Here is an 18,251-nt window from a genome sequence, read left to right on the forward strand (position 1 = left end):
CAAAATGTAAAAGTCAAAAATGACACCAACGTTTTCCTTGGGAAATGAAATAAAATTTCTGAATATGATGGACTTTTGAACAGTTGAGGGTTGTGTGTCTTAATGAGCTTCCTTAAATATGGCACACTGTCTCATTTTGACCATCTCAGATTGACAGCGATCTTAGGGTCAGACAAACCAAGAGGAGAAATGTGTGGTTCTAGCTCCATCAACAAAATAACGGCTTTCGGAACCCTCTGTCAAAAGTTGTGCAAATATCATTTATCTTCCTAAAGCTACAAAGGCACACACATGCCAGTTAAGACTCAACTGAAAAAAAGGAAATGAAGCAATAACTGAAAATAGGGAAGGGAGGGAAGCCCGCTATTTAAGGGTGTTTCTGTTTTAAAATTGCCTGCTGACAGAGCTTTGGGAAAAGTAAAAAAAAACATCTCTGTGGAACCACTAGAAAGCTGGCTCTTCAACTGGTTCTTCCTTCAACTGGTTCTGCCTGCCATATCTTCCCATTGGACTCGTAAGAGACAGCTGAAGTTATTCTCCTCCTGTCCCCAGACCCAGCTCCTCCGAGGTCACTTTTCGCTGTGAATAAGACCCAGACATCTGTGACTCTCCTATGGGTGGAAGAGGGGGTTGCTGATTTCTTTGAAGTCTTCTGCCAGCAGGCTGGTTTGAGCCAAGACACAAAGACCCAGGTATGTGTTTTCTTCTTTTTCAGAGATGTTCCACATCCTCTTGTATCTCAATGGTGAAGATTTGGGAATCTGTTTTGTCCCCCGCTTTTATGTTATCTTCTCCTGTTTGAGACTCTGACAACAACCAGCATGGCAGCTCTCAATTAAATAGTGCAACCCCAGTTTCTGCTGATTTAATAAATGGAAGCTATCCTACATGAGCCCTTTTCAGGTGCAGAGATCCACATGTTCAGGGAATCCATCGAGTGGGACGGGGAACAGGACAATCCCTCTGGCCTTAACTTTAAGAGAGTCAGGCTTTAAAAAAGGATTGGACAGGTTCACGGGGGATCATGCTATCCGTGGCTACTAGCCACAATGACTATGTCTTACAACTTCTGAATACCAGTTGTTGAAAAACACCAGTGTGGAGAGTGCTGTTGGACTCAGGATCATAGCTGCCAAGTCCCCCGCTGAAAAATGCGGGATCAGCAGTGGCGCGGCACCGGAAGTCGCTTCTACGCATGTCTGGACATGCATAGAAGCAACTTCCGGTACCAGCGCCGCCTGATTTCTGGTGCCCAGACATGGGCAGACCGGCACCCAAAATGGAGCCTCGCAATCTGAGGATGTGCTGGAAGAAGCAGCACATGCGCGGAGGGACCAGGAGAGGGGCCAGGGCGAGAGCGTGGTGCTGTGCTTAAGAAGCGTCGCCATCTGCGCATAAGTCCGGGGCGCGGGGGGGGCGTTTCGGCCGTGTGGTGCTTTTCAGCGCAAGATGCACGTCTCAATGAACGGGAATGAGAGGGTGGCTGCCGCTGGTTCCGCAGCGTGATCATCCTCTGCGTGTGTTGTTGCTGTGGCTGTTTAAATAAACAATTCTCATTGAGTTGAGTTTAGTGAGACACGATATTTTGCTGCTATTGCTACTCTTATTTTTAAAGGGAGAGGTTGGGGGCAAGCGAAGAGAGGAGGTGCAGACCAGATCGCAAGTGAGACCCTGGCAGGTAGGAAATCCAGGGGATTTCCAGGATTTTTTTCTATTCGGGATAATAGCGGGAAACGGATTAAAATCCGGGGGTTTCCCGCGAAAAACGGGAGACTTGGCAGCTATGCTCAGGATCTGCTTGGGGGCTTCCCATAGGCATCTGGTTGGCCGCTGTGGGTCTTTGGCCTGATCTAGCAAGTTCTTCTTATGTACCTGAGTTCCAACTCACCTGAGAGCCTCTAGCGCAATACAGCTGTTGGTCACACTGGGCCTCTTTCACATGTTCGACTCAGTGTGTGGCTCGCACCGTGGCCAGAGGGGTATGTCAGTGTTTGTGCCAGTGTGACTCACCAGTGAACGCCCTTCCCCTTCCACATGTTCCTTGAACATATGGTGGAGAACACCTGAAAGAGCTATACAGTAGTTTACACACACACACACACACACACACACACACCACATCATTATCATCATCATTAATTTTGATAAAGTAATAATCATAAATAAGATGGCCACCAACATGGCCGCCGCCATGCGGCCACCACCAAGATGGCTGCCGGGCATGCGTAGAAGTGACTTCCGGTGCCGCTCTGCCCTATTTCCAGTGCCCACACATGGTCAGAGCAGCACCCAAAATGGAGGCTCCCTGGCAGGTAGGAAATCCGGGGGATTTCCGGGATTTTTCTGACATTCGGGAGAACAGCGGGAAACAGATTAAAATCCGGGGGTTTCCAGTGAAAAACGGGGTACTTGGCAGCTAAGCCACCAAGACCATTCCATTGTAACTATCCAACCTCCCAAAATTTCAACCCCTCTTGTGAAGGTTTTAAACCTTTCTATTTTAACAGTACAAACACTTTCCACATCTCTCCAAAATCATTTCTCGTGCATATTCCCCATTTTACCTCAATGACACATGTTAATTTATCATTAATAGCTATATCCCTACACCCCTTCATACTATTCTTCCATTTTATATTCTGCTTGCGTCTTCCACTTACTAGCTATCATAATTCATGCAGCTGTCAATAAATTTGTGAGCAAGTCCTTCATCGCCTGCAAACCTTCCACCCCATCGTAAATTGATCATAATGCTACCTCTGGACTTTTGGTCAGCTTTAATCCAGTGATTTCTGTCATCTCTTTAAACACCCTTTGCCAAAAGAATTGTACATATTTAAACCCCTACCACATGTGAATATAATTCCCGGTTTCCTGGCATCCCCTCCAACATAACACTGAATATTCCTTGTTTATTCGATTTAATCTGACTGGTGTTAAATACCATCTCCAAATTAATTTATAATAATTTTCTTTTATTCTTATAGACAACATTTTCAATGTACGTTTCTCCCATATTTTCCCCCAGCGTTGACTATCTATCTGCCCTGCTGTCTCCTTTTTCCCACACCATCTTCTTCTTGACACCTGAAAGAGATATAGTTTTGATACTTTTCTGATTCCCTCATTATATTAGCACATCAGGATCAAGGTTGCTTCACAACATGAATGTCTCCTTAGTTAGGAGTCCCATCAGTTAACGTTTTCGTTTGCCCTTTCAATTTGGCTCCCAGCAATTAATCAATGGAAAGATAATTCCATAATGTGCAACATCCAGCCCTATTTGTTATATTGAAATAGCTTTGCATGTTTTCAAAACTGCAATACAGGTGCCTTTTAAAGATCCTAATGGGAGGGTGTGGCAATGTAGTTTGGGGATGACCAAATGCAAAGGGAAACAGGGCTCCTATATCTTTAGTGCAGAAAGGGGGATCTGGAATGGATGCATCTTCTTTTGCAAGCGGGAGAAAAGGTGCTCCCAATGTAATTCTCTCTTACATCTAGGAACCAAGGAAGCTGCCTTATACTGAGTCAAACCATTGGCCCATCTAGCCCAGTATGATTGGCAGGGGTTCTCCAGAGTTTCAGAGAGGGGTGCAGGGCAGCTGCTCTGCCACTGAGCTACATCCCTTCCTTGCCCACAGCTCTTCTAAACAACTACTCAAGATACGATGTTGCGGACTCCAGCTCCCATCAGCACTAGCTGTCATTGCCATCGGTGAAGGATGATGGGAGTTGTAGTCCAAAATTTCCACAGGGCACAAATTTGATGACACCTGTGCTATATATATATATCACCAAAAAGGGGACATCTATTTGCATAAAACTGAATGTGTTGATGCATACAAACAGTTGCAAACTTGGGTATAGTTACTATAATTTAAAGACAAATGCCATATATCTCACCACAGTGGCAAAGCCCGTGACCACGTGAGCTTTGTGCCTGCTGAGTCTTCTGACAAAGTGCTCGTGGTCGATGGGTCCCTTTGTGAGCCTTCTTGCTGTCCCTTCTTGGGGCTATTTTATCCTTAAACAGGACTTGGAGTGGAGAGCCTGCAAAAGGAAGGACTCCTTCAAATAGAGGACTGTCCTTTAACAACCCTTCAGGTAGATGAAGGTCCTCTGTAAAATAGGACACTTAGTCACTAGTACCCAGAAAGACAATCCTTTAGTATTTTTGTATCCACCAGTTTGGGAATCTGCAGCAAAGCACAATTCATGAGAAAGGAAGCTCTTCCCTTTTTTCAATTTTTGTGGTTCTGTTACAAGGGGGAAAGCCCAAGGGTTTCCCCCCTGGGAGTTCTGGCTTTGAATGCAAAAGGGAAAGCCAGCAATAATATGCCAGAGAGGGGGAAACAAGCAAGTGGCCTCTTTGGCTGCTGGTAATTGTGGGCTTCCAACTTTATGCTGTGGTTGCAGCTCTGCATCTAAAAGTTAAAACTAGTTACAGTTCACACCCTTCATTAGAATGCCACTTCTTGTTTTCTTTGTCACACCCACACTGTGCATTGAAAGCACCTGACTTCCCCCAAAGACTCAGTTCCTAACCTGGTGTGTGGTAGAATTAAGGCATCATTTCCTTTATTTTAATAAGTGAGTTATAGAGGTGTTGTTGGGGAATCCAACAAGGCTGTGAAGAAAGGCTGAAAACACATTAATCATCTTTCGTTGATATACTTTTGTGATATACTGTACTTTATTTCCACTCTGGTATAAAATAATTGTATTCCACAAAGGTCGGAAAAAAACGAAAGCACACCCAAGATTCTGGGTGGTATGAAAAGGTAGACGATGGTCATTTGTTGATGATCCTTCTGAGGTTTTTCACCTGTTGCATCATCACAGCTTTTGGTTTTCACCTCTCTACGCTGGTTGACCATTCTAAGGGTGCATTCAGATGCAGGGAACATTGTGTAGTTTTTCTGTTTGTAACGCTAGCACATTCCTTTCATGTGGCTGTTGCATTATGGAACTGTGGCATGTTGGCTGATATATTGGCAGTTCACGCCAAATTTCATTCATTCCGCTGGGTGTGGTGTGGCACAAGAGCGAACACCAGTGGACAACATCGCTGCTGTTCCACCCTGTGTGCTTCTGTTCCCCCATGATTCCCCCATGAACACAGCAGGAGAGAACAGCATGCTGGGATGGCCCGCCATAGCTGCCAAGTTCCAGGTAGAAAAATAAGGGATCGCAGCGGCACAACACCGAAGTCGCTTCTATGCATGTCCAGACATGCGTAGAAGTGACTTCGGTGCTGGCGCTGCCCGATTTCCGGTGCCCAGACATGGGCGGAGCGGCACTGGCTCAGATGCAGGAAATAAATGCTTGCAAAAAAAAGGATGTCAAATGCACTAATGCAGTGATGCTTCAGGGAGATGCTTGTGCTGTGATTCCTGCACTGGAGGGGGTTGGTCTAGAGGACCCTTGGGGGTCCCTTCCAACCGTCCAGTTCTGTTATACTATGATTAAAATACTCCAAGAAATAAATAAACGGGCTTCTCTGTGGCAGTCATTGGAAAGGGCTCCGGGGGGGCCATCCCACAGAAAGTTTGGTATGTGCCCTGCAAAACCACCCTCTAGCCTTCAGGTTTATTTTATCCGCTGCAAGCGGATGCCGGAGAATCAGCTGGGAGGGAGGGGCTGCGAGACAGTGAAGGAGCCGAAGGGAGAGGCTGCTGCTCCTGAGTCCTGACTGGAGCCGCTGCCTTGCAGGAGAGTCGGCCCGGGAGGGAGGGGGCGGGGGAGCCACTTTGCATGGAGCTGGCAGGACTCGCTGGGGTGCCCCCTAGAGGCCTGGAGCAACGCGCAACGTAAATCCGGGGGATTTACGGGATTTTGTTCGATCCGGGCTGCCAGCGGGAAATGGCTTTTAAAACGGGACTTTCCCGCGAAAAACGGGAGACTTGGCAGCTATGTGGCCCGCCAAATTGTGACTTTACTTCTGCGATTTTGGAGGTTTATGGGATCGCAAAGGGATTATTTCTGGAACCAATAAACATGGAAATGAGCGATAAACTTCCACTAGATTCTGCTAGATTTGTGGCTTTTAAATCAAATATAATGTGGAAAGTAAGAGTTAGGGAAATGTCTGAATGCAGCCTTAGAGGCCTCTGCTAAAAGAAAGACTTTGCCCCATCTGCTTGCTTCATCTAGGCCTAGGACAGCATCTCTTGCCTTTGCCATGTGCTAGCATGAGTCACATCACTGTTTCAGAACTGGTTACAAAGCCAGGAAGAAACGAAAAGGGTCACGGAGTTACTATGATGAAACTGTGCTTGTGTCATGATTTGGTTTTATCGCCTTCCTGCACGGCATGCTGTGGTCGGGAACGGAAGAAAAGAGCTAAATTCCACATCGTCTCTGTCACATGCTACAGCCTTCCCAGGACTGTACAGCTTGAGAATGCATTGTTGCTGCCCCACACTGCTGCTATCCGTAACTGCAGTTTAGCAAGTTGTTGTGCTGCTGTTTTTAAGGATTACAGTTATTTTACAGATTTGATATGTTCTTTTAATCTCATTCGTTTTTCTTGCAAACACTCTGCAGCTTGTGCAAAGGCCAGGATATAAGTTATCCAAAATGAGTACGTAACCACAATGAGTACATGGGTACAAATATGCAGAGGTCTGAATGGGTGTGGTTTTCCATGCAAAGCGGGAGTTGCAACACTCACAAACCTACCCTTTAAGTGGAACAGTGTTGGCTGGCCACCACAATCTCTTGTGGTAGGAATCCCACAGTTTAGTCACGTGTGAAGAAGTGCTTGCTTTTGCCCGTCTTGAATCATCCAGCGTTCAGCTTCATCGGATCACCCGGACTTCTAGTATTTTAAGACAGTGAGAAAAACCTCTCCCTGTCCACTTTGATGTAAAAAATTGGGTTTGGGCTTTTGCTGCCCAACTCTGAGTCCCCTAAGTCGACAATCAGTCAGAGAAGAATGAGTGGAGGCAGGATCCAGTGGAAAGCAAAGCAGATATTTATTTTTCTGATGCAACAGAGTTCCCTCCCCTCCTTCCAAGGAGGGAAAGACCTTGAACAAAAGTGTGCAAGCACCTTTAAAGACTTTTGACATTGCCCAACCCCCTTAGCCAAAGACCACCCCCAAATCATCATACATACATCATAGGAGGCCGTCTGCAGCAGAAATCCTGTCTGCTAGGATACCTGGTAATGTTTGTTGATTGCATTAACCTGGGCAAGCCTGGCCATTCTTTCGTAATGGTTAATAATTTAGTTCCTGAATCCAGGTCACAGGCTCACCCTCTTCATACACAAATACTCCCTTAAGACAGAATCTGTAAGTGAAAAGACAATGGGAAGACTTTCCCTATTTGCCTCCCTTACTGCAGAGGAATATTTGAGGTCATTGGGAGAGTCAAAATGGCTTGAGGGTTGCTCTCCTGTACTATGTCCAGCACATGGTTCATATATTTAGATATGTGTGCATTTATGATTATTTATTTTATATTTAAGATTCTTAACACAACTTTCTCCACACACCTTATCATGCCCACGCCTTATCATGCCCACGGTTAATTGCTCTCCCCACCTCCTGAAACTAAGAAGCCCCAAACATTGCACCCTCTCCTCATAGAGGATTCCATGCATGTCTACTCAGAACTAAGGCCCTCAGGTTTAAATGGGGCTTGCTCTCTGGTAAACCACCCGGCATCTTTCATGAATGCTTCACTTGAGATTCCTCCATTGCAGGGGGTGGGACTGTGTGACCCTTGGGGTCTTCCCCAATTCTGTGATTCTAAGCACATACAGGAGTTTAGCCTGCATTTGCTGGGGGCGGGGGAGGCATATAATAATTGGAGTGATCACTAACCACAAACTCTTTTCTCCCCCCCCCCCCGCATACATTTAGGAGCCTGTTACGGTTTCTTCGCACGTAGTGACCATCTCCAGCCTCCTGCCTGCCACGTCCTACAACTGCAGTGTGACCACCTTCAGCCACAACAGCCCCAGCATCCCCACCTTCATTGCTGTCTCCACAATGGGTGAGATGAATTCCTTTGATTCTTCACCCACTTCACCCATTTCTAGCCCCCCCCCCCAAAAAACGACCATAGGGCAAGGACCCGTGGGAAATACCCCCCAAAAGGTTTTCAGAAGATTCCTGCATTGCAAAGGGTTGGACTTGATGTCCCTCGTGGTCCCTCCAAGTCTAAGATTGAGATGTGGCAGAAGACCATATGAGGCAAAATGTGGATTCCTAAGCATTGACTTATTAGTCAGATGCTACCTTTTGGGGTAGCTACCTTTTGGGGTAAGGTTATGCTTAAAATTCTACAAGGCAGGCTTAGGCAGTATGTGGACCGAGAACTCCCAGAAGTGCAAGCTGGATTTCGAAAGGGCAGAGGAACCAGAGACCAAATAGCAAACATGCGCTGGATTATGGAGAAAGTTAGAGAGTTCCAGAAAAACGTCTACTTCTGCTTCATTGACTATGCAAAAGCCTTTGACTGTGTCGACCACAGCAAACTATGGCAAGTTCTTAAAGAAATGGGAGTGCCTGATCACCTCATCTGTCTCCTGAGAAATCTCTATGTGGGACAAGAAGCTACAGTTAGAACTGGATATGGAACAACTGATTGGTTCAAAATTGGGAAAGGAGTACAACAAGGTTGTATATTGTCTCCCTGCTTATTTAACTTATATGCAGAATTCATCATGCGAAAGGCTGGACTAGATGAATCCCAAGCCGGAATTAAGATTGCTGGAAGAAATATCAACAACCTCAGATATGCAGATGACACAACCTTGATGGCAGAAAGCGAGGAGGAATTAAAGAACCTTTTAATGAGGGTGAAAGAGGAGAGCGCAAAATATGGTCTGAAGCTCAACATCAAAAAAACCAAGATCATGGCCACTGGTCCCATCACCTCCTGGCAAATAGAAGGGGAAGAAATGGAGGCAGTGAGAGATTTTACTTTCTTGGGCTCCTTGATCACTGCAGATGGTGACAGCAGTCACGAAATTAAAAGACGCCTGCTTCTTGGGAGAAAAGCAATGACAAACCTAGACAGCATCTTAAAAAGCAGAGACATCACCTTGCCGACAAAGGTCCGTATAGTTAAAGCTATGGTTTTCCCAGTAGTGATGTATGGAAGTGAGAGCTGGACCATAAAGAAGGCTGATCGCCGAAGAATTGATGCTTTTGAATTATGGTGCTGGAGGAGACTCTTGAGAGTCCCGTGGACTGCAAGAAGATCAAACCTCTCCATTCTTAAGGATATCAGCCCTGAGTGCTCCCTGGAAGGACAGATCGTGAAGCTGAGGCTCCAATACTTTGGCCACCTCATGAGAAGAGAAGAATCCTTGGAAAAGACCCTGATGTTGGGAAAGATTGAGGGCACTAGGAGAAGGGGACGACAGAGGACAAGGTGGTTGGACAGTGTTCTCGAAGCTACGAACATGAGTTTGACCAAACTGCGGGAGGCAGTGCAAGACAGGAGTGCCTGGCGTGCTATGGTCCATGGGGTCACGAAGAGTCGGACACGACTAAACGACTAAACAACAACAACCTTTTGGGGTGGGACCCAGGTGGCGCTGTGGTTAAACCACTGAGCCTAGGGCTTGCTGATCAGAAGGTCGGCGGTTCGAATCCCTGTGACGGGGTGAGCTCCCGTTGCTTGGTCCCAGCTCCTGCCAACCTAGCAGTTTGAAAGCACGTCAAAATGCAAGTAGATAAATAGGAACCGCTACAGCGGGAAGGTAAACGGCATTTCCATGTGCTGCTCTGGTTTGCCAGAAGCGGCTTTGTCATGCTGGCCACATGACCTGGAAGCTATACGCCGGCTCCCTCGGCCAATAATGCGAGATGAGCGCGCAACCCCAGAGTTGGTCACGACTGGACCTAATGGTCAGGGGTCCCTTTACCTTTACCTTTACCTTTTGGGGTAGCATTAATAGGCATGAAATTGTCAGTATTTGATCTTGTTATTGCATTTTGCCCACCAGGGAACTGAGAGCCCACCATTTGCATTGTTTGGTCAATTGTCCATCATTTTTTTGTCAGTATATAGTTGTTGTTTTTCAAAGGACCCCTGTAGGGACTTCCACAGTCATTGTGGAACTGCTGTCTGAGAAACTATTATAAGCAGAAATAATTCAGGATTGTTGTCTTTTCCTTAGCATGTCTTGGTATCATTCCTTAACCTGGCTCCTCCTCCTCCTTGCATTTTCAGTTACGGAGATGAATCCCAACGTGGTGGTCATCTCTGTCCTAGCCATCTTGAGCATCCTTTTGATAGGCCTGCTGCTGGTCACTCTTGTGGTCCTTCGGAGAAAACACCTGCAAATGGCCAGGTAGGTCTGCTTTGACTTCTAATGCCAGTGATGGTTCGTAAATGGCAAATGGAGCAACTGTGTGCCATGGTGAGCTAGGGACTTGGGCCACTGCGTATCGCTTACACAATAAGTGGTGGTGACCACCAACTGGGATGTCTTTTAAAGAGGATTGGACAAATTCGTGGAGAATTTCCCCCAAAGCTCAGTGGCTTCTAGCAATGATGGCGATGTTTGACCTCCACCTTGGAGGCAGTATGCCTCTGGAAGCCAGGAGAGGGCTTTTGTGCTCAGGGCCGGCTCTTCATAGACCCCCGGTGGCGCAGTGCATCATGGCGCGGGGCTGGTAAGCTGGGCGCCGGCCCGGAAAGGAGGGCGCTGCGCGGCAAAGCCGCGCGGAAACCAATTGCGCCCTGCGAGGGCGGGGCGGGCGGCGGAGCGATCTCCGCCCCTCAGCACAAGGGCGCGTGATCTGCTCAAGACGGCCCTGTTTGTGCTCAGGTCCTGCTTTGGGGCTTGCCACAGGCATCTGGTTGGCCACTGTGAGAACAGGATGCTGGACTAGATGGACCATAGGACTCTTCTAATGTTCTTATGAAACCCATGATTTATATTATCATGAGCCATGCTCTATGAGGAACAGTTGAAGGAGTTCAATAGGATTGTAACTCAATGAGAGAGCATCTGCTAAGCATGCAGAATTTCAGTCCCCAGCAACTCCAGGTTGTGCGCCTCTGGGGGTGAAGTCAAATCGCTGTGTTAGCAGTACGCAAGTGACCTCCCTGGGACACAAGCCTGGGCAGTGTGTATGGAGGTCCTGGGCTGCCCAGACAGGCTAGGCAGTTTGTGTGCAGACCTCCAGTCTTATGATTGGAATGTCTAGGTTCAGAAGACCTCAGGTTCCAGATTTGGACTGGGCTGAACCTGACACGGGCAGAAGGGAATTGGATGAGCTAACCCTCTAGGGCTCCTGCCAAATCTAAAATTATATGGTTCTGTATGGATGCATTAAAGCTAAACCAGGTATTCTCCTCCAATATGTTCATCTCTTAAGTGATAAGCAACAAGTGGTTCCCTTACTTACACGTATCCGAATGAATTAACTAATAAGCAATTGGTGATTCCATGCCCCCACTGCAGCAACCTTGTTTGCATGACCTTCACCACCCCTGAAACTCCCACCCTTTGTCCAAGGACTGTCCTCATCCCGGTTGCAAAGTTAATCCCATCACTGATTCATTCTGCAAACATCTATCAATGGAAGCCTTGCAGAAGGATTAAGACTCCCCATTTCCTTACAATTTCCATGCACACTGTGCATAAAAATAATTTCCTCTTTCCTTTCAAGGTTAACAAGGTATGTAATTGCATTTCAAAGCATCACTTTGAGAGGGAGAAAGGGGGGGTGTTAATTGGTTCTCCTGCAGACATGGTGTTTTATTAAATGGCATGTATTTGATGTAGTGTACACATTTCAGGTGAAACATGTGCACTTGGAATGTTGTTGTTTAGTCGTTTAGTCGTGTCCGACTCTTCGTGACCCCATGGACCATAGCACGCCAGGCACTCCTGTCTTGCACTGCCTCCCGTAGTTTGGTCAAACTCTTGGAATAGCAGAGCTCTTTTAAATTGGATTATGTCTGCTTGGCTCTTATTTATAGCTACAGCTGTTCTCCAGGTGATGCGAACCATCTTTTTCTGTTCCATGACCTGGCAGTAAACGCAATGCTCCTCCTTGAGTTTGCCCACCGGTACAAATGCAGATGTTACAGAACAGAGGAGAAATATTGCCAGCTACCAAAGGTTGCAATCAGATCTACTGACTCTTAATTGTTCAGTTAACCAATTTTGCAATCGCTGGGGAGGGAATGCTGGAGCAACACTGCTACTCTCAGTTCTCTATTACATCGGGATGTGGCTTCCCCAAACTTGGGTCTCCAGCTGTTTTGCAATCCCCATCATCCCTGGTCCTGCTAGCTAGGGAGGATGGGAGTTGTAGTCCAAAAACAGCTGGAGACCCACGTTTGGGAAACCCTCTACAGCTGGGTGAAGGGGAAGAACTTGAGAGATTCTGATCTCTGATCTCTATTGCTCTGTCTGGTTTGACGCTTAACCATGCTTAGTCAGAAGTCAGCCTCGCTGTGTTCAGTGGGGGTGTATTTTCATCAAGGACAAATTTATCGGTCTAGGAAGAAGCAGGGAAGGAAAAAGGCAGATCCAGGACAGATAAAAGATAGTGAGAGAGATAGAGGCTGATCTACTGATAATCACTTGAGGTCTTCTTCCAATACCAGGGAATGTGGAGCTGGAACCTTTGTGAACTTTGCTTCACTGGAGAGAGACGGAAAACTTCCATATAACTGGTAAGCGGTGCCCAAAGTTTTATTACAGCTACTCTTACATTTGCCTGGCTATTTCTCTTGATGTGTATTGGGTTTTCTTTTTGGCCCTAACTCTAAATAATATTTGCTATGAGATAAATATTACAATTCAAACATTAACAGTTGGATCCCACATTTTAAATAGGACCTACATTTTATATTCTTTATTCATCTGTATGATTTTTACCTCATTCCTCTTCCAAAAAACTCTCTCAGAGCAGCTCCCTGCCCCCAAACTTCTAGATTCAGGTAGCTAGCCATGTTGGTCTGCTGTAGTCAAACTAAATAAAACAAATCTTGAAAAGGATTGTGTTTTGTTTTGTTTTAAAAAAAACTTAGTTCTCTAAGGTGCTACTGGACAATTTTTCAATTCTTTTGTTGGATTCTTCTAAAGACTTTTTTAGAAAAAAAATTTTAAGGACTTGATTCTTTTAATAGAACTTGTTTTTGTAGCAGTTTTTTAAATAATCTTTTTCAAGATTTTATTTATTTATCTTGCCCCCAAACTTGTAATCTAAAAGGTATGGTGGGGAAAAGGGAGAAAAATGGTGAAAAAGCAAACTCGGGGACTAGTTATTAGTTCCAACGTTATTATAATGACTACCAGATGGAATGGAAAACAGTCCACATAGAGTTGGCGTTACTTGTCTTTCCTCCTAAGCCAATGGAGTAGCTCTGCTTCCCCTTTTCCTCTTCTGCTGAAGCCTGATGGAATGGCTGCTGGCAGGGGACAAGTGGCGGCCTTACCTTCACCTCTTTGCACCTGGCTCTTTCCAACAACAAAACAACCCTGCTGGTGTCTTTTGCTCATACACCTTTGCTGACAGAATAAGATGGCAAGACTTCAGGCTGCACAGGACTGTTCTTTAGTCAAGCAGAGTTCTGTGCAGCTGTGCAGCTCGCGACGGTGCCACCCCACCAACTTGGTTGGTCCAGGAGAAGAAGGCAACTGCTGAATCGCCGTGCACCCGAATCTTAACTCAAACAGCTTGCAAAAATAAATAATGTGAATGTACGTCCCCCTGGCTAAAATTCTTCCCCTTTTTTGCAAAGCTTAAAATTGTGCCCCCCCCCCTAAAATCCTTCCAGTAGCACCTTAGAGACCAACTAAGTTTGTCCTTGGTATGAGCTTTCTGGCTATTGTCTGCAGGGTTTAAGAGCAGAAATTTTGGACCAAAATAGTGCCACAAAAGCAGGAGGTCACCGGTCCCTTTATTTGCAGTCACATCGCCTCTGGGAAGCAGCCCTAGAACAGGGGGTCCTTCCAGGAGGCCACATAGCACATGGCACTGAAAAAACTATTTATTCATTATCTAAATAAATTTCTGTACCGCCTTTCAAGAACAAAATTCTTCCCAAGGCTGCCCATACAACAAAACAGTAGAGTACACCTAGAGCTCTCCTTCGCCGCCCTCTTTGACCTCTTTAAGCATTGCATTCCATTTGATTGAGGTCATGCCTTTCATCATTAGCTATTTCCACTGAGAAACTGCAATGCACAAGCATCTGGTTATGTGAGGCAGGGAAGACAGATGCTGCTTTTTCTTCCCCTGGACATATAATCTCCCCTAGCAATAAAGAGTCAAGAAAATCTGGTCAATGAATCTGCTATGATTTCTGCAATGATAAAAATGCTTAAGGGATCATCAGTTAATGCTCTTGTTCACCCATGAAACCCATTTCTCCCACACTGCAGGTGTTTTGTATACCAAGCCTGGTGTCTCCCAAATGATAATCAAGGGGGTTGGACTAGATGACCCTTGGGAACTCTTCTGTCTTTCTATAAATATTGGCTGAGAGAAAGAGAGAGAGAGCAAGGCAGAGAGACCTGGATGGCTTTTTCTTCAAGGACTTATTAATTTTAAACATATTTAGACCCACAGATACCTTTGGAAGTTCCCTCCAAGTATTTCAGCCAGTACAAAGTAAACGTGCTTTAGGGTCATGTCATGAAATCCTAAACATGTCTATTGAGATGCTTCCTTCTTGTCCTCAGTTTCTAAATACCTCCTGCTAGCTACCGCTTCTCTGAAATCCAGAATCCTAGGCAAGGACTGTAGCTCAGTGATAGAACACCTGCTTTGCATGCAGAAGGTCCCCCAAGTTCAATCCCTGGCATATCCAAGGAGGGCTGGGAATGTCCCCAGTCTGAACTCCTGGAGAGCTGCTGCCATTCAGTGCAGACAATACTGAACAAGATGGACCAAAGGTCAGACTTGGTCTACAGCAGGCACCCCCAAACTTCGACCCTCCAGATGTTTTGGACTACAATTCCCATCTTCCCCGACCACTGGTCCTGTTAGCTAGGGATCATGGGAGTTGTAGGCCAAAACATCTGGACGGCCGCAGTTTGGGGATGCCTGGTCTACAGCATCTTCCTCTGTTCCTGTCTCATTAGATCTAAACTAGTAGCCCACTCTAGAGGGCTGGGAAGGAACAATTGTGGTTGCAAGCTTTTTTCCTGAGATCCCTCATGTTTGAGCAATCCTGGTAACCTTGAAATGTAAGTGAAAAAATCAGTTCAGAATATTATTATATTATATTAATCTCTCTCATCTTCTATTCTGAATTGTGAGTGCCCTCTGGCGGTTACTGATGCTTTGATTAGCTAATCTGGAAACAAGCTTTGGCTTACTGTGATGTGCAGATGAGACCCTGGATGTTACCATGTGAGGCATGTGCTTCCCCCAAACAGTGGAAGACCCCAAGACCCTGGGCCAATCAGTTAAAGGGCTGGTATGGGGAGCAGGCAGACATGAAGGTATTTTGCAGATTTTAGGAGGTGCAGCCGGCTGGCGCAACTAGCAAAATTGATATGGCGCTGAAGCAAGTCTTTTAGAATAATAGAATCGTAGAGTTGGAAGAGACCACAAGGGCCATCCAGCCCAACCCCCTGCCGAGCAGGAAACACCAAAGCATTCTTGACATATGCCTGTCAAGCCTCTGCTTAAAGACCTCCAAAGAAGGAGACTCCGCCACACTCCTTGGTAGCAAATTCCACTGCCAAACAGCTCTTACTGTCAGGAAGTTCTTCCTAATGTTTAGGTGGAATCTTCTTTCTTGTAGTTTGAATCCATTGCTCCGTGTCCGCTTCTCTGGAGCAGCAGAAAACAATCTTTCTCCCTCCTCTATATGACATCCTTTTATATATTTGAACATGACTATCATATCACCCCTTAACCTTCTTTTCTCCAGGCTAAATTTTAATGATAAGAATTTCCCAAACTTAATGAAAGTCGCCAGCAGTCCCTGCAAATATTGATGCAGCTAATGATGAACTAAGCGGAAATCAACCTTTATCCCCTCTTTGAGCTCCCAGAAGCAGAGAGCCCTCTGCAGCAATCATTAATCCTCTTTTGGGGGGGGCTGGCTTCTTTGATATGGCACCAAAGGCGGAACATCAAACACTCTAGATAATTAATGATCCAAGCTGGAGTTACGCTAATAAGGAACCCCAAACAGAGCAGCCCAATGCTATGAATTTACTTGAGCCTCTGGGGTGACAATAGGTCTCTGAAGAGGTTTAAAAGGGGATACGATTGTTGGTGTACAATGTGTGGCATAGCTGGTTGACTCCACGCGGTGTAGTTGGTTGCTGCGTCCCAGAAAACAGGGACCAATTCCTTTTTCTTCATTATATAGCCTTGACTATGCTCTTAGCTAGGGCCTCTAACACCCCTACCTCTACTTCTGGGCTGTCTGTCTAGATTTTAACATGTGACCTATTGATCTCTTGCTTGTCATACTAATCCTCCTGACTTCAATTGTTAATCTCTCTGCATATTATCTATTAATACTCACAGGCGTAGGAGTGTATTTGCTTTCCTAACTCTGTTGCCTTCCTGCCTATGGACTGATTATCTCTTGGCGTTTTATATTAACCCTTGGTAAGTCTGCATCAAACAGCTTGCTTCTTCCCCGACAGTAACCAAAACATTTTCATTTCCTGCTGGGTTCGCTCAATCTATGTGAATATTTTACCGGCGTCAAAATGGAGTTCAACTCTTAAAATACAAAAGCAAGAGGGAACTTTTGCCCCTTGCACCCACTTTATGATTGGGTGGGGAGGAAATTGGGGGAAGTTGCACAGAACTCTGCCTGGCCTTGCCTAAGAAACATCAAGGTCGTATCAAACAAAGCTGTTCTGTTTGCAGAAGGACTTCCACGTCACAGCAGAACTTCTCCCAAAGAGCAAATCTGGCACGCACACAGTGAGGAGAGAGGGATGGGCAAGCAGAAGTCCTTCCGTGAATGGGACAATGTTGATGGATACTGTTGCCCACAGGGGGTGCCAACTGGGGGCTCCTCGGTTGGCATTGACCCATGACGGCCTTTTCAGTGGCAGTAAACATCGCTGTTTATTTGGAGATTTGATGGCCTAAACGCACTGTTCTTGGAAAGCCTGAGATACCTGGTTTTGGGAATCTGTAAACTGTTTTTACAAAGTTAAAAATAAAGAGTTTTATTATTGATACCTTTGCTGCCCTGGGCTGCTTTGGGAGAAAGGGGCAGGATATTGAATGAATGAATGAATGAATGAATGAATGAACCCTGCATACTTTGCATACAATCCGTGAGATATGGCTAAGCTTTCACCCATCCCTGATGTGACTAGTATCCAGAAGTTTCTTTATAGGAAAGCAAATGTCATTTCAGGTTATATGCTCATTATACAAGAGCCTGTTCCAAAAGAGCAATGGTTCTCTCCCCCACCCCGGAACCCCAATTAACTGGCATGCTTTTAAGATCTGCCCAATTTTACTCATTGAGTTACAAAAATGAACTAAATATGTCTGCTGTGTGCAAACCCCTTGACCCGTGACCTCTCTTGAGGTATGCATTCTATAAGCTAATGATGTATAGTGTTTGACAAACACTATGAAAACCTTGTTAAAATGTGCCTTCGGGGCAGTTCTCCTAACTGGTGGTTCGCTGAACATCTGGTTCAGGGCAGCTGTCATTATTGCAATAGCTCCTTTAATAAACTGAGTCCCTACTAGATGCTCAGCTTTCATATCTCTCTTGGTTCCGTTCTTATTTAAGGTTTTGTTCCTTCACCTGGGCCATGAACCAAGGAGAGGTGGTTTAGAAATAATTTCTTACCACGTTATGGGTCCTCAAGTGTGTGTTAGCCGATTTGTTTCATGGCATTTGATTAACGCTGCCGCCATCCAGAAAATGGGCCGTCAAAAGGTAACCACAGCCTTTTCTTTCTCTTTCAGGAGTAAAAATGGACTGAAGAAGAGGAAGCTGACCAAGTAGGTCCATTTTGTCACACTTAATGGAAATGTCAGTGTGGCCTTCATGTGTCTCTTCTCAACAGGGGCGAGAAACCCTTTTTAACCCCAAGGGACATATTTCATCCTGTGACACATTTTGGGGGCCACATGCAAGTGTGAGCAGGGCCAGAAGCAAAAGTGGGAGGCCCAAGCAGTAGACTGTAGCCCAGCCACACAAAACTCAGTGATTTGCTACACACACACACACACACACACACACACGTACATGCCAATCATTTGTTTGTTTGTTTGTTTATTTATTTGTTTGTTTATACTCCGCCCATCTGACTGTTGC

General features: G+C 45.7%; 1 protein-coding gene across 2 annotated transcripts in view; it reads left to right on the top strand.

Annotated features, from left to right (window-relative positions):
* Positions 1–348: 348 nt before the first annotated feature.
* PTPRO (protein tyrosine phosphatase receptor type O) overlaps positions 349–18,251 on the top strand; it is a 38,463-nt gene continuing 20,560 nt past the window's right edge. The window contains exons 1-6 of one of the 2 annotated variants that reach the window (XM_060279443.2): positions 521–692; positions 7,874–8,006; positions 10,197–10,317; positions 12,591–12,659; positions 16,481–16,564; positions 17,900–17,935. In XM_060279443.2, coding sequence (XP_060135426.2) covers positions 8,003–8,006; positions 10,197–10,317; positions 12,591–12,659; positions 16,481–16,564; positions 17,900–17,935 — 314 coding nt within the window. In that variant the 5' untranslated portion in view covers positions 521–692; positions 7,874–8,002. Of the gene's footprint in view, positions 693–7,873; positions 8,007–10,196; positions 10,318–12,590; positions 12,660–16,480; positions 16,565–17,899; positions 17,936–18,251 lie in introns of both variants that reach the window. The other variant, XM_088676949.1, reaches the window with a different exon arrangement.

The sequence above is a fragment of the Zootoca vivipara genome, chromosome 9 (genome assembly GCF_965207765.1).
Source record: "Zootoca vivipara chromosome 9, rZooViv2.hap1.1, whole genome shotgun sequence".
NCBI classification, from domain to species: domain Eukaryota; kingdom Metazoa; phylum Chordata; class Lepidosauria; order Squamata; family Lacertidae; genus Zootoca; species Zootoca vivipara.